Raw genomic sequence first — 17,179 nt, forward strand, 5'->3', positions numbered from 1 at the left:
GGTACACTTCAACTGTGAGAGACGGAATCTAAAACAAAAATCCAGAAAATCACATTGTATGATTTCTAAGTAATTAATTTGCATTTTATTGCATGACATAAGTATTTGATCACCTACCAACCAGTAAGAATTCTGGCTCTCACAGACCTGTTAGTTTTTCTTTAAGAATCCCTCCTGTTCTCCACTCATTACCTGTATTAACTGCACCTGTTTGAACTCGTTACCTGTATAAAAGACACCTGTCCACACACTCAATCAAACAGACGCCAACCTCTCCACAATGGCCAAGACTAGAGAGCTGTGTAAGGACATCAGGGATAAAATTGTAGACCTGCACAAGGCTGGGATGGGCTCCAGGACAATAGGCAAGCAGCTTGGTGAGAAGGCAACAACTGTTGGAGCAATTATTAGGGTGCATGTTTATTAGGAACTGGAATAAGCAATTTCATAAATGTGTCAAGTGCAGCGTCTGGTTGCTCCTCATTACACACCACAGACCAATAAATATTCTATAAATATAGCGGCCTTTCAGGTTATGTTGATATAGGACTCGTTTTACTGTCGATATAGATACTTTTGTACCTGTTTCCTCCAGCATCTTCACAAGGTCCTTTGCTGTTGTTCTGCGATTGATTTGCACTTTTCGCACCAAAGTACGTTCATCTCTAGGAGACGGAATGCATCTCCTTCCTGAGCAGTATGATGGCTGTGTGGTCCCATGATGTTTATACTTACGTACTATTGTTTGTAGAGATGAACATGGTACCTTCAAGGCATTTGGAATTTTCTTCCAAGGATGAACCAGATTTGTGGAGGTCTACAATTGGCTGATTTATTTTGATGTCAAGCAAAGAGGCTCTGTGTTTGAAGGTCAGCCTTGAAATACATCCACAGGTACACCTCCAATTGACTCAATTGATGTCAATTAGCCTATCAGAAGCTTTGAAAGCCATGACATTTTGGGGAATTTTTCAAGCTGTTTAAAGGCACAGTCAACTTAGTGTATGTAAACTTCAGACACACTGGAATTACGATACAGTGAATTATAAGTGAAATAATCTGTCTAAACAATTGTTAGAACAATTACTTGTCATGCACAAAGTAGATGTCCTAACCGACTTGCTAAAACTATAGTTTGTTCACAAGAAATGTGTGGAGTGGTTGAAAAACGAGTTTTAATGTAAACTTCCAACTTCAACTGTAAGTATAAAAAGTAAATGTAATTGCTAAAATATACTTAAGTATCAAAAGTAAAGGTATTAATCATTTAAAATTCTTTATATTAAGCAAACCAGATGCCACCACTTTATTTTATTTTGGGATAGCCAGGGGCACTCGCCAACACTCAGACATTATTTAAAAACAAAGCATGTGTTTTTAGTGAGTCAGAGGCAGTAGGGATGAAGAGAGATCTTCTCTTGATACTAGCATGAATTTGAAAATGTTCCTTTCCTGCTAAGCATTCAAAATGTAACGAGTACTTTTGGGTGACAGGGAAAATAAAAAAGTACATTATTTTCTTTAAGAACGTGGTAAATTAAAAGTTGTCAAAATATAAATAGTAAAGTAAAAAGTAAAGTACAGATACCAAAAAAAGCTACTTAAGTAGTACTTTTAAAGTATTTTTCATTAAATACTGTATACCACTGAGATTAGGGTCTAATTAATTTGTTTCAATTGATTGATTTCCTTATGAACTGTAGCTCAGTAAAATCTTTGAAATTGTTGCATGTTGTGTTTCTATTTTTGTTCAGTATATTATCTTAGCAGGACAACTAAATCATACATTTGATAATATTGATAGACACAGCAATAAAAAAGGCTACTCCTTTTTCTCTCAAAGTAAGAAAAGCTATTCAAGAAAGCAGATCTAATTCAAAGGAGCAATATTCCCATACATTTTACAGTTAGAACAAACCTATTCAGAATGGTATGGCTCCCAACGTTTTTAGGTTTACTCTTGGTAATACCAATTACCCGACTGAAGACATTCTTTAAAAAAGAATACACGGTCATAAGATGTTCTATGGGCAAATACAACTCATAGAATAAAAAGGAAAGTTTTACATCTTCTAAAGACAGAGGGAGGTTTTAACCATCCAGACTTGGAATTGTATCAATTCATATAGTTAAATGCACTAAAGAGGAACAACGGGTACATGTTGAAGACATGCATGCTCATCCTCAGAATATTTTTAAGATTGTTTAAAAAAAAAAAAAAAACATCAGTTATATCAGTTTGTCAGAAAGAGCCATGTAAAGGGTTAAGTCTACCAGGAAGTGCAGCAAAACCTCATAACAGTAAAAATTGGGGAGTATCATGTTAAAGTCATGCTGAAGTGAAACTTAACTGGAGAGACGGAGTGTGTATTGTATATGTTAGGACAGTCTCGCATACACTTCAGAAATATTTTTAAAACAACTACATGCTATAGGCCTTGTTTGATACAGTACTACAAACAGAAACAGCAGAGAAAGCAGCCACAGTTATACACAGGTGAGTAGGTCGATTAATTCACCTAGCCCTTGATCATGACTCTCAGTTCCATTAAATTACACAAGAGTCATTGGACGAAAGCATTTTCTGTAAGGGGGTAGCGTTTTGATAAGAGCCACAACGTTCGTTCTGAACATTAACGCGCATCGCTTTTTAAGGACATTTTCTTTCATGTTGGCGAGAAACAATTTTCAGAAAACAAAAGTTTACATTGATACACACCTTGATAGGGTTAGGATTCTCACACGGGCATATTTCCATGTTACTGTGCTTGTTAACAGAAAACAGAGTGGACTACCTGTGCTAATTAGCTATCTGCGTCTCTGAACACCTGTGTGTAAACGGGCAGACACCACAAACTGGTCACAAAATAATACTGTTGGCTGCAACTGTGCTAAAACATTGTACAGTAACTGTGTATTTGAATGTAATATGAAATTATTTTGATGTGATATGAAAGTAGAGGGATTATGTTTCAAGAACCATACTTCAATATATTTACTTTTAGATGGAGTATTTTGCTGTTTTGGCTTCCAGAGCCAATTCGCCTTTAAACAGAACATGTAAGGTCCATTAGTCCAATATTGGGTTAACATTGACCTGGACAAATGAAGGTCTGATTACCTAGTGTTTGTCTTCACCTGTTTTCTATTTATTTAAGGACTAATAGTTGTGTAATATGGTCAAATATGTATTAGAATTGGCTAGTAAGTATATCATAGTGCCACCTTGACAATTCTAGAGTTGAAATTATTATACATGGGACAAAAATACAGTACCAGTCAGAAGTTTGGACACGCCTACTCATTCCAGGGTTTTCCTTTATTTTTACTATTTTCTACATAGTATAATAATAGTGAAGACATCAAAACAATGAAATAACACATGGAATCATGTAGTAACCAAGAAAGAGTTAAATAAATCAAAATATATTTTATATTTGTGATTCTTCAAAGCTGTAATCAAGGCAAAGGGAGGCTACTTTGAAGAATATCAAATATAAAATGTATTTTGATTTGTTTAACACATACGCACAAAAACCATATTTCGCCCCCAAAGAATGTGCACAGATTTGTTTACATCCCTGTTAGTGAGCATTTCTGCTTTGCCAAGATAATCCATCCACCTGACAGGTGTGGTATATCAAGAAGCTGATTAAACAGCATGATGATTGCACAGGTGCACCTTGTGCTAGGGACAATAAAAGGCCACTCTAATGTGCAGTCTCAAGGTCAACAGTGAAGAGGCGACTCCGGGATGCTGGCCTTCTAGGCAGAGTTGCAACAAAAAAGCCATATCTCAGACTGGCCAATAAAAAGAAAAGATAAAGATGGGAAAAAGAACACAGAGGAACTCTGCCTAGAAGGCCAGCATCCCGGAGTCGCCTCTTCACCGTTGACATTGAGACTGGAGTTTTGCTGGTACTATTTAATGAAGCTGCCAGTTGAGGACTTGTGAGGTGTCTGTTTCTCAAACTCAACACTAATGTACTTGTCCTCGTGCTCAGTTGTGCACTGGGGCCTCCCACTCCTCTTTCTATTCTGGTTAGAGCCAGTTTGCGCTGTTCTGTGAAGGGAGTAGTACACAGCGATGTACAAGATCTTTAGTTTCTTGGCAATTTCTCGCATGGAATAGCCTTCATTTCTCAGAACAGGAATTGACTTTCAAGTTTCAGAAGAAAGGTCTTTGTTTCTGGCCATTTTGAGCCTGTAATCGAACCCACAAATGCTGATGCTCCAGATACTCAACTAGTCTAAAGAAGGCCAGTTTAATTGCTTCTTTAATCAGAACAACATTTTTCAAAAGGGTTTTCTAATGATCAATTAGCCTTTTAAAATTTTCAACTTGGATTAGCTAACACAACGTGCCATTGGAACACAGGAGTGATGGTTGCTGATAATGGGCCTCTGTACGCCTATTTAGATATTCCATGAAAAATCAGCCGTTTCCAGCTACAATAGTCATTTACAGCAATTAAAATGTCTACACTGTATTTCTGATCAATTTGATGTTATTGTAATGGACAATTTTTTTTAATTTTCTTTCAAAAACAAGAATTTCTAAGTGACCCCAAAATGTTGAATGGTAGTATATATGTAAAGACAAGATTCAATCAAGAATAGTCTGATGGGTGACAATATTAGCCTATCACTTGTGAATTGCATAATATCACTTGTGAATGATGCCCAGCATAAGGCAAGACTTTTTTTCAAATCATAGTTGCACACCTCATGTAGGCCTATATGTTTTGATAAGGTTTGTATTAGAGGTCGACCGATTATGATTTTTCAGCTCCGATACAGATTACTGGAGGACCAAAAAAGCCGATGCCGATTTTTATTTATTTATTTGTAATAATGACAATTACAACAATACTGGATGAACACTTATTTTAACTTAATATAATACATCAATAAAATCAATTTAGCCTCAAGTAAATAATGAAACATGTTCAATTTGGTTTAAATAATGCAAAAACGAAGTGTTGGAGAAGAAAGTAAAAGTGCAATATGTGCTATATAAGAAAGCTAAAGTTTCAGTTTCTTGCTCAGAACATTAGAACATATGAAAGCTGGTGGTTCCTTTTAACATGAGTCTTCAATATTCCCAGGTAAGAAGTTTTAGGTTGTAGTTATTATAGGAATTATAGGACTATTTCCCTCTATACCATTTGTATTTCATTAACCTTTGACTATTGGATGTTCTTATAGGCACTTTAGTATTGCCAGTGTAACAGTATAGCTTCCGTCCCTCCTTGCTCCTCCCTGGGCTCAAACCAGCAACACAACGACAACAGCCACCATCGAAGCAGCGTTACCCATGCAGAGCAAGGGGAACAACTACTAGAAGGCTCAGAGTGAGTGACGTTTGAAATGCTATTAGCGCGCGCTAACTAGCTAGCCATTTCACTTCGGTTACACCAGCCTCATCTCGGGAGTTGATAGGCTTGAAGTCATAAACAGCGCAATGCTTGACGCACAATGAAGAGCTGCTGGCAAAACGCACGAAAATGCTGTTTGAATGAATGTTTACATGCCTGCTTCTGCCTACCACCGCTCAGTCAGATACTTAGAAACTTGTATGCTCAGTCAGATTATATGCAACGCAGGACACGCTAGATAATATCTAGTAATATCATCAACCATGTGTAGTTAACTAGTGATTATGATTGATTGTTTTTTATAAGATAAGTTTAATGCTAGCTAGCAACTTACCTTGGCTTACTGCATTCGCGTAACAGGCAGTCTCCTTATGGAATGCAACGAGAGAGAGGCAGGTCGTTATTGTGTTGGACTAGTTAACTGTAAGGTTGCAAGATTGGATCCCCCGAGCTGACAAGGTGGAAATCTGTGGTTCTGCCCCTGAACAAAGCAGTTAACCCACCGTTCCTAGGCCGTCATTGAAAATAAGAATGTGTTCTTAACTGACTTGCCAAGTTAAATAAAGGTATAATTAAAAAATATTACTTTTTAAATCGGTGCCCAAAAATACAGATTTCCAATTGTTATGAAAACTTGAAATCGGCCCTAATTAATCGGCCATTCCGATTAATCGGTCAACCTCTAGTTTGTATCACAAAAAGTGTCCCAATAACTTCTTCACATTAAGTACATTACTCCGTTTTACAAGAGGTGTAGAGCCTAACTGGCATACAAAAACAGCGTGTGAGTTTCAAATTTGGGGAAGAATTTACATCATAAAAATGCACATTTATAATAAAAGCCTTACATGCAATCGCCTTTGCGGTCACTTTTGATAATGGCGTTTTCTTATAGCCAACTGCCATGTGCGCATTGCTGTGCTGATAATGTGAATAAATAGCCTAATCGTTTATCAACATTTTAAGCTAAATGTCTTGATCCGTTGCATCAGCCACATCGAGTAAAACTTTTTTATGCTAGTGGTTGTATTAATTTGGCATCTATCGCATCCCACGACTGTACCAGACCATGTTTTCTCTCACAGAATGGAATATGTCAACTTTTGTATTACGGGGTATAGTAGATGGACATAGGCTAGTGCTTTTGCTGTTTGTTAGGCCTACTCATCTTGTTGGCTGACAAAAAGTAAATGTGGACAGTTCTTCCAATACCTTCAATATGCACCTCGGAATTGGATAAGGACTCGCGCAGTTGCATACCAGATATGTCTGTCTTCACTTGTAGCCTGTGAGAAAGACCCAATTATGTGATGGAGAACCGTGTGAGTGAGAGGTGCTTCAGAGCGTGCAGCACTCAGGGAGAATGGGATTTTTTTAGGTATTCCTATATGCTTAATTTAGAGTTATTAATGTAACTTTAGTTATTCTACAAACATTGGACTGTATGTTTAGATTTTTAATACATTGTAAGGCTGCATGAATCACCTTAGTGTGGCTGTAATGCAGCCATGAAGAATACAATTGAACAAAGCTGAATCAAATAGAAAGGTTTTTTTTTTGAGGGAGTGCACGGCTATACTGTGTTGAGCGATTAACAAAGAAATAGGCTGCTAAATGAACTAGTGTAGCTCACAGCCATTTGACATAGCCAGATCAGGACCTAACATAAGGACAACTCAGAGTATGCTATTCTGTTCTTCTGAAATAGACTACATTTTCTTCATATCATGCTTCTTTAGACCTGTCTAAAATAAATACATTATTTTTGTGAAGGTGTAGGCTATATTACCTGGATTTATTAGACTTTTAAAAATGTAGATGTTCCAAAGTTCTGCGTCAGTGGCTTGTAGGCTGTGTGTGGAAGCCAGGAGACGCTAAATGTGTTTGTTCATTAACGGTATATTACTGTGAGACACAGTTATTAGCTTGACAATCACCGGCTGATGACATTTCGTGACCGCCACAGCCCTACACGTTGCGTTTTATATTTTTGTTCAGTATAGTAGTTACATTGTATTAGTAAGTGCCTTTCAGGTCACTCAAAGACACTTTACATAAGCTCATGATTGTATGACCAACAAAGTATCAAGAGCTGACTCATTCCATTAACTGCTTTATCGTTTCACCTTTTCTCTCTGTCTAGATATGGCGTCCTCCAGCAGTTTCCTGTTGGAAGAGCAGTTTCTGTGTTCTATATGTCTGGATGTGTTCACTGAGCCTGTCACCATTCCATGTGGACACAACTTCTGTAAGGCCTGTATCAGAAAGTACTGGGAAAGAAATGACCTATGCCAGTGTCCAATGTGTAAAAGCGTGTTCGATAGAAAACCAGAATTTTTTGTCAATAATTTAATTTCTGAGATGGCTGCTCAGTTCAGGAAGTCAGTTCAAGTGAACACTACCAGCAGCCCAGACCAACGCCCTCCTGAGCCTGGAGAAGTAGCCTGTGACGCCTGCACTGGCACGAAGTTCAAGGCTCTGAAGTCCTGCCTGGAGTGTATGACCTCTTATTGTGAAACTCATCTGCAGCCGCATCAGATAGCCCCAGCCCTGAAGAGACACAAGCTAATTGCCCCTGTGGAGAACCTAGAAGACAGGATGTGTAATGAGCACAACAAACTCCTGGAGCTGTTCTGTAGGAGTGACCAGACGTGTGTTTGTCTCTTGTGCATGAAAACAGAACACAAGACTCACTACACTGTCCCTCTAGAGAAAGAGTATAGACAGAGAAAAGTTCAGCTGGGGAAGATGGAGGCAGAAGTGCAGCAGATGATCCAGGAGCGACTTCAGAAGGTTCAGGATATAAAACACTTAGTAGAGATCAGCAAGAGAGATGCAGAGGGAGAGATAGAAGACAGCGCACAGGTCTTCATTGCTCTGGTGCGCTCCATTGAGAAAAGTCAGGCTGAGTTCATTGAGGTAGTTGAGGAGAAGGAGAAAGCAGCAGAGAGGAAGGCTGACAGGCTCATTAAAGAGCTGCAGCAGGAAATCGCTGAGCTACAGAAGAGAAGCACTGAGCTGGAGCAGCTCTTACACACTGAGGACCAGCTCTACCTCCTCCAGAGCTCTCCATCCCTCAGCACCCTACCTCCCACCAAGGACTGGTCTGAGATCAGTATTCACACCAGTCTGGGTGTGGGGAACCTGAGAGGAGCTATGTCTAAGCTGGAGGAGACACTCTGGAGTGATGTGAAGAAGTTGATGTATGATACTGAAATTAAGAGAATTCAGCAATATGCAGTGGATGTGACTCTGGACCCTGATACAGCACATCCCGGTCTCAGCCTGTCTGAGGATAGGAAACAAGTGAGACATGTAGACAGGAGACAGAATCTCCCTGACAACCCAAATAGATTTTCCTTATGTACCGGTATCCTTGGAAAGAAGGGCTTCTCCTCAGGGAGATTCTACTATGAGGTGCAGGTCAAGGGGAAGACTGATTGGGATTTAGGAGTGACCAGAGAGTCCAGCAACAGGAAGGATTGCATTACACTCAGCCCTCAGAATGGATACTGGAGTGTGTGGCTGAGGAATAGGTATCAGTACCAGGCCAATACCTCTTCTCCTGTCTGCCTCTCCCCGAGAGAGCCGCTTCAGAAGGTGGGGGTATTTGTGGATTATGAGGAGGGTCAAGTCTCCTTTTATGATGTAGAGGCCAAGTCTCATATCTACTCTTTCACTGGTTGCACCTTCACTGAGAAGCTCTATCCATACTTCCGCCCTTACAAAAATAATGATGGTAAAAACTCTGCCCCTCTGATCATCTCTCTTGTCAGTCTCTGAGTTTTCTATTGTCAGGCTCTGACTTTTAAAGCCTCACTGCTGAGTGAGCTATAAACATTTGTGTTTGTAAACGTTTGGATTTGGATGCTGTAATCACAGAATTCAAATAACTAAGTGGCAGTTACATTTGCAGAAACCGTACTGTATAAAGAATGTCAGTACATAGATATTTTGTATAACATGTGTATTCTTACATGTACATATATACTGCAACTGTCTAGGGATAGGCTGTGTGTACTGTGACCTGCTGTTTAGAATGTATGTGTTTGAATTTGTTGTGCAAATGTTATGTATTAATTATAATCTGTCTGTGCTGACTGAAGTGTGTATATTACGCTCATGCAGCATACACCCTTTGTGAATAGTGGATATTAAAGCCAATAGTCTACCACTGAATATGTCTCTATTAGTGACAGCATCACAATAAGACTAGTATATGTACACAATACAGAGGTGAGTATATGAGCCTAGAAAAAATATTACACCATGAGAACAGGGACAGAGGTACTCAGGGGTACTCAGGGGTACTCAGAGGTACTCAGGGGTACTCGGAGGTACTCAGGGGTACTCAGAGGTACTCAGGGGTACTCAGAGGTACTCAGGGGTACTCAGGGGTACTCAGGGGTACTCAAACTATTTGAGAAGGTCCGGTCACACAAATTTCCTAGGTAACAAAGGTCCAGATGGATATTGTCATTTATCGGTGTAGTAACAAACCCCCACCATGCGACCCCAAACTGTTCAAACCCCTCTTGTTGGCAGAGAGAGACATTTGCAATTTCCTGCAATTCTACACAGTATGCCATGGCGTGAAGGGAACATTTTAGCAGTTTTTATAGCAAATTTCTTGAAATTATACACATTTTCTATTTGCAGGGGTGGACTTGCCTTCTGGAATTTTGGGAAATGTTAGATGGGTTATTCCATTTTTAGCCTAGTGGGTCTGTCTAGCTTGGGTTTTTGGTGTAATGATGGTCTAGCCAATAATAGGGTCCTCAAGTGAAGAAATGGGCCAGTGTTAGAAATGCCAGGTCAGATTTATTGTCCCAGTCCGTCCCTGCTTATGTGTGTTCATATGATACCAGTAATCAAATCCCGGTCAAATTTAGTCGGGACCCGCGGCCCGTATTGAGCCCGTTCTGGATCTGGCCCGCGGTACGCATATTGAGTAAGGTTGTTTTCCTAGTAACGGTAGTGGTGTACATTAATGAACAACCACTAGGCTACACTGCTGCGCTGTCCTCTCTCTGCCCCATCCCCCCAATCACTTTCTCACCTTATTTATCGCTCTCCCTCTCTCTCTTTCCAAAAGCACTGCAGGCACTTGCACGTTCCTCTCTTGGTTTTGAACCACTAATTGACAAAATAATAAAAGGTGTTTTATATTTACAAGGCTTGCTGATGCACCTGTCTACAACACATCCTTTTTGTCTCTCTCTTCCTCTTTTCTCTGGACCTGTAAGCTATCCAGCAAAGACGTCTCACACACGGATGATTGCCATGTTCTGTGGATTCACTCACACGGTTAACGCGTTCGTGTCTCTCACACACACACATACACACACGCACACACACACACACACTTCAAGGCAGAAACACTTACCGTACACACGATGTAAAAACCTCAGCCACCTATAGACAGATCTGTTCTGCCCTGTTGTGGTTCTCCCTTTCCACCCTCTGCCTCCACCGTGCCCTACCATCCAGCCCACACACTCCTCTCTAGCCTGTAGTGGTGCTCAACCAGCCTGCCACCCTTGGCCTGGGACAGGAGGACACACACAGACCAGGACACAGAGACACAGCCTAGATTCAGGACCAAAACAGTTGTATAGTCAAAGTTGAATAGTTCTACATTATAAACTGGTTAGTTTGAGCCGTGAATGCTGATTGGCTGACAGTCGTGGTATATCAGACCATATACCACGGTTATGACTAAACATGAATTTTTACTGCTCTATTTACATCGGTAACCAGTTTATAATAGCAATAAGGCACCTCTGGATTTGTGGTATATTGCCAATATACCATGTCTAAGAGCTGTATTCAGGCGCTCTGCGTTGATTCATGTCTAAAAAACAGCCCGTAGCTGTGATATATTGGCCATATACTACACCCCTTCTGGCCTTATTGCTTAAAAATATATATTTTATAAGATAACATATTTAATTGTCTCCTTAAAGAAGAAAGTCAGTTGATTTTACAGGGGGAAAGAATAAATTGTATTATTCTGATGAATTCATGGAAACAACAAATACTGGGCCTGGTAACTGATCACAGATATCACTTCTCTAGCCTGTAAAACGGCTTGTACATGAAGCGTGGCCATTCCTCCTCTAGTAGCTATACTTATCCATATTTAGAGCTATCTGCAGAGTTGTATGATTAGCATAAACCATAACCCAGTAGATGACTATTAGGCTTAATGGAGGAGCTGACAGACAGAGAAAGAGCTGCTGTAGTGATGCCTTAGGAGGTGCTGCGTTAATGTAAGAGAGAGACTGCGGTTTCTGATATAACACTTGATGGGGACATGTGACCTGCGGTAAGTGAATCGATACCAGTGTGTATGATGTGACTACAGAGTGGATGTAAGAGAGACTGCAGTGGTTCATGATATAATATGGCAACACATATAGGGGAAGAGACACTACATGACCAAAAGAATGAGGACACCTGTTTGTCAAACATCTCATTCCAAAATCATGGCCATTAATATGAAGTCGGTCCCCCCTTTGCTGCTATAACGGCCTGATCTCTTCTGGGAAGGCTTTCCACTAGATTGCTGCGGGGACTTGCTTCCATTCAGCCACAACAGCATTAGTGAGGTCGGACACAGATGTTGGGCGATTAGGCCTGGCTCGCCGTCGGGGTACCAATTCATCCCAAAGGTGTTTGATAGGATTGAGGTCCGGGTTATCTGCAGGCTAGTCAAGTTTTTCCACACCGATCTCGAAACCAACTATTTCTGTATGGAACTCACTTTGTGCACAGAGGCATTGTCATGCTGACTTGTTGGAAAGGTGGCATCCTATGACGGTGCCACATTGAAAGTTGCTGAGCTCTTCAGTAAAGCCATTCTACTGCTGATGTTTGTCTATGGAGATTACATTGCTGTGTGCTCGATTTTATACACCTGTCAGCAACGGGTATGTCTGAAATAGTCGAATCCCCTAATTTGAAGGGGTGTCCTAACGTGACAGACTGTCTGATATGATAACCTCTAAGATCTTCCCAATGAATGTTAAGACAGAGACAGTGTACTGCACTAGAACGTTGAGGATGTAGTGATGGACTGTCAGAGAGGTCGAGGTGGATTGAGCCGACTCTGGCCTGAGAGAGGCGGTGTGTGTGTGTTCTGACCTCTTCCCAGGCCTGAAAGAAGCAGGTTCTCCAGTGTGTGAAGGGTCTGGTCAGCTGCTTGTCTGCCCACTGTATCTATATCGCACACATCAGCTCCTTGATCACCTGACAACACACACACTGCATGTCGAACTATTGCTAATGTGTATGTACAGTGGGGCAAAAAAGTATTTAGTCAGCCACCAATTGTGCAAGTTCTCCCACTTAAAAAGATGAGAGAGTCCTGTAATTTTCATCATAGGTACTCTTCAACTATGACAGACAAAATGAGGAAAAAAAATCCTGAAAATCGCATTGTAGGATTTGTAATGAATTTATTTGCAAATTATGGTGGAAAATAAGTATTTGGTCAATAACATATATATGTGTTAGATGTGCGAGTACATGTGTGGGTAAAGCGAGTGAGTGCATGCATGCAAGAGTACCTGGGTCCTCTTCTGGCCCTCACACCTCTGTGTGTTTCAGCTGTTTGAGGCTGTGTGTGTAATGTGTGTGTTCCTCTCTCTCCTCAGCTCCAGGCCATGCAGCTCCACAGCCCCCACCTTCCACTTCCTCAGCTCAGACCATACATTGGCCTATAGGAGAGGTTGAAATGTTGTCCTCTGTTAAATATCATTGTGTTAGGTTAGAGGTAATGAATGGTGGATCACCTTCAGACTGGCGCCTATTACTGGCTGCCCATCTTCAGGCTCCAGTCGTCTAGGGTGTTGTTCTCCATCAGGTCCATTTTGTTGTCAAGTAATTATGTAATCAGTGTTCATAAATTCCAATTATATTTATCTGTCTGATACCCAGAGGTTGTAAAGTTCTGGTCTTAAATGAAACAGACAGAATTCCCAGCTCACAATTGATCAGATCCAAATTTATTTGCGAGAGCTCCAAAGTTTTCACAAATCCATTCCTTTTTATACCATCCTAAACTACGGACATACATACACACCAACATAGGGATTTTCTCATGAGTCTCACCACAGTTTATAACCCCTCAGCTGACAGTTCCAGGCTCCCCCAGACACTAGAACTCTGGAGGAGCTCTCCCTGTCCTCTCTTATCTCCACAGATTTACATCCCGGTCGATTCCAACAGGTTAATGCGCCCCTCCGTTCTCTTTCTACCCCCACATACATTCCTTTCTTCCTAGGTACATGCCAAATAACCCCTTCCTAATAAACAGACATTATTTAATACTACAAGAAAGACAGGGTAGAATTCTTGCCAGTTATAGTGCAGTATACCTCATTTAGTCATTATTGAAAAAATCCCATAACAGTTGTCTTCAGTGATAAACATGTGTTTCCATGGTGACAGGTGGTTCTGGGGGAGGAGGAGCTCGGAGGTGGAACTAGAGAGCTCTCTGGGTCAACCATCAACTCACCAGGCATCGCTATGCAAAGTCAAAGATACAGTTGCAGTCCAGCTGTGCGCATATGACTGTGCCTGCTTGTGTATGCCTGCCCGTTTGTATGCTGCTGACCCCCAAGCCAGGGAGGTTACACAGCGGTTTGTGTGTGCTTTTTAACTGTCTGTTGTGCGGTGTGGCCTGAGCTCCTCTGTTTCTGACCCAATCTTAATTAAATGACTTAGCAGAGGACACAAGACTGACGACCAAAAAGCCAGGAGAAGACAGCTTGACGATGTCCCACCAGACCGTTAGACGAGGCAGTAAATCCAGACACTGTATAGGAGCAGGACAGGCTCAGAGGTTAACTGTCTGTGGTGACCTAGTCTGGGGAAAGAACTACTGTATACCACCAGAGGGGCCTTAAACTTTTTACATAGCTAAAGAAATCATGAGTCACACATTTGTCTAGTAGTTTGGTCATGTTATGGTTACCACTGATCACTGCCCTAGCGACAGACACTAGACCCTTGTTCTAACTAAAACCAAAGATTTTCCTCTCCAAGTCTAAACAATGCTAAGCCCTAATGTGGGCAGCGTGTAGCTAGTACGGGATATGGCTCGAAATCGTTCCTTAATCCTGTAACAAGTGCGCTGAGAGTTGGGAAGTAAGTTCAGGGAGTGAGTGATTTAATTTAAAAAATAAAACACGAACCACAAACAACTCATCGACATGAACACAGAGTCAATAACACCTGAGGAAAGAACCAAGGGGAGTGACCGATATAGAGAAGATAATCAAGGAGGTGATGGAGTCCAGGTGAGTGTCATGAGGCGCAGGTGACATGTGTGCGAGATAATCAGCAGCCTGATGACCTAGAGGCCAGAGAGGGAGTATACGTGACAAATCCAGGGATGGAATATGTTGCTGTACTAATTATCCCATTATCCGAACTAACAAATCGATAAGATTGAAATACGGCTCGTTTTTTATTAAACTGCCTTTTTTGTCCTCATGCTATGCTAGCTAGGCTAAAGCTGTTAAATAAATATTCATACACATAGCTCATATATTATACAGCGCGAAGCTAAACCGCCTGACTCAAGTCATCTTACGTACCCTTGCTAAAACAGGAACTAGCTCACACAGCCAGCAATAAAACTACCACCCTAAAACTATCCCCTCAGCTTGGTTGTCTCCCGACCCCAGGAAACAAAGACATTCCATCGCATGAACACATACACCCAGCCATAAAAACTGCCCCTCTACCTCACGAACCCCTGACACAAACATCTCCTAGTATAAACACACATCTCACCCCCTCTACTGGTCGGGAGCTCAGAGAACAAGACTCTGTCTGTACCAATGGGGCTCATGCTCTGGATTAGAGCAGGTCCGCCTCCAACCTTTTGGGACCAGTCAGAAGACCAAAACGACAAGACTCCACCTACTTTATTCTATGTATAAAAATGAATGTAACCTTTGTATAAGGTCTCTTTTTCACCTGACTCCTTGCCGAGTTATATGAACTAGATCCGTGCACGTAAAACTGCAGGACAAGATATCTTTGACTCATTAAAACCGTCTTTTGTTACAACTGAAATCCACTCTGTCCAGCGTCCGTGATTTGGTCTCAACTCTCCAGTATTTAAACACTAACAAAGCAGCCCATTGGATTCCATAAAAATCTGAAGTGTTGGGGTGAGTAGCTATCAGAAGTGTTGTGCAAGCAAATTAGTTGCTTTTACATACATTTTGTGCTAATTAAACTCATGATACTATTTCCAATTACTATTTTAGGCTATTTGTTGATGTAAAACAAATCTTAATTGCATCCCCTTTTGTGGTGTATGTTTAATTCATGTGTGGTCGGATCCATCGGTTGTTGGTAGGCCTATGTGTCTTATGGGACCATTTCCTGTTTCAAGCTATTTAACCAAAGATTCTCTTCCTCTCTGATTTAACCCATTTGCTCAGATCAATCGGGTCGGTTGATCCATAGTAGGCCTACTACTTACAGTGCCTTGTGAAAGTATTCACCACCTTGGCATTTTTCCTATTTTGTTGCCTTACAACCTTGAATTAGGGTTTGTATCATTTGATTTACACAACATGCCTACTACTTTGAAGATGCTAAATATTTGTTCTTGTGAAGCAAACAAGAAATAAGACCAAAAAAATGAACTTAACTAAAAATGCATAACTATTCACCCCCCAAAGTCAATACTTTGTAGAACCACCTTTTTCAGCCATTACAGCTGCAAGTCTCATGGGATATGTCTCTATAAGCTTGACACATCTAGCCACTGGGATTTTTTCCCATTCTTCAAGGCAAAACTGCTCCAGCTTCTTCAAGTTGGATGGTTCCTGCTGATGTACAGCAATCTTTAAGTCATACCACATATTCTCAATTGGATTGAGGTCTGGGCTTTGACTAGGCCATTCCAAGACATTTAAAGGTTTCCCCTTAAACCACTTGAGTGTTGCTTTAGCAGTATGCTTAGGGTCATTGTCCTGCTGGAAGGTGAACCTCAGTCCCAGTCTCAAATCTCTGGAAGACTGAAACAGGTTTCCCTCAAGAATTTCCCTGTATTTAGCGCCATCCATCATTCCTTCAATTCTTAGCAGTTTCCCAGTCCCTGCCGATGAAAAACATCCCCACTGCATGATGCTGCCACCACCATGCTTCACTGTGGGGATGGTGTTCTCGGGGTGATGGGGGGTGTTGGGTTTGTGCCAGACACAGAGTTTTCTTTGATGGCCAAAAAGCTCAATTTTAGTCTCATCTGACCAGAGTACCTTCTTCCATATGTTTGGGGAGTCTCCCACATGCCTTTTGGCAAACAAACATGTTTGCTTATTTTTTTTCTTTAAGCAATGGCTTTTTTCTGTCCGCTTCCGTAAAGCCCAGCTCTGTGGAGTGTGCAGCTTAAAGTGGTCCTATGGACTGATACTCCAATCTCCGCTGTGGAGCTTTGCAGATCCTCCAGGGTTATCTTTGGTCTCTTTGTTGCCTCTCTGATTAAATGCCCTCCTTGCCTGGTCTGTGAGCTTTGGTGGGCGGCCCTCTCTTGGCAGGCTTGTTGTGGTGCCATATTCTTTCAATTTTTTAATCATGCATTTAATGGTGCTCTGGGATGTTGAAAGTTTTGGATATTTTTTTATAACCCAACCCTGATCTGTACTTCTCCACAACCTTGTCCCTGACCTGTTTGGAGAGCTCCTTGGTCTTCATGGTGCCCCTTGCTTAGTGGTATTGTAGACTCTGGGGCCTTTCAGAACAGGTTTGTATATATACTTGTTAGATTAATTTAG

General features: G+C 41.1%; 1 protein-coding gene across 2 annotated transcripts; it reads left to right on the forward strand.

Moving 5' to 3' along the window:
* Positions 1-263: 263 nt before the first annotated feature.
* On the forward strand, positions 264-9,549 carry LOC109867921 (zinc finger protein RFP-like). 2 transcript variants are annotated; one of them, XM_031803313.1, is made up of 2 exons: positions 264-377; positions 7,522-9,549. In XM_031803313.1, exons 1-2 carry the CDS (start codon positions 281-283, stop codon positions 9,159-9,161), a joined length of 1,737 nt encoding a protein of 578 aa, XP_031659173.1. In that variant the 5' UTR covers positions 264-280; the 3' UTR covers positions 9,162-9,549. The 2 variants fall into 2 exon arrangements, with proteins under 2 accessions (XP_031659173.1, XP_020312839.1); XM_020457250.2 differs by lacking the exon at positions 264-377 and adding an exon at positions 2,281-2,497.
* Positions 9,550-17,179: the final 7,630 nt, after the last annotated feature.

This window comes from Oncorhynchus kisutch, linkage group LG23, assembly GCF_002021735.2.
Source record: "Oncorhynchus kisutch isolate 150728-3 linkage group LG23, Okis_V2, whole genome shotgun sequence".
Classification (NCBI taxonomy): Eukaryota; Metazoa; Chordata; class Actinopteri; order Salmoniformes; family Salmonidae; genus Oncorhynchus; species Oncorhynchus kisutch.

What these genes read in the sequence shown, in the direction of transcription:
- LOC109867921 (XM_020457250.2), top strand. Translation starts at nt 2,377, where the DNA reads ATGTTAGGACAGTCTCGCATACACTTCAGAAATATTTTTAAAACAACT. An exon ending in GCAGCCACAGTTATACACAG is followed by an intron (nt 2,498 to 7,521) that starts GTGAGTAGGTCG and finishes CTCTCTGTCTAG; the next exon opens with ATATGGCGTCCTCCAGCAGT.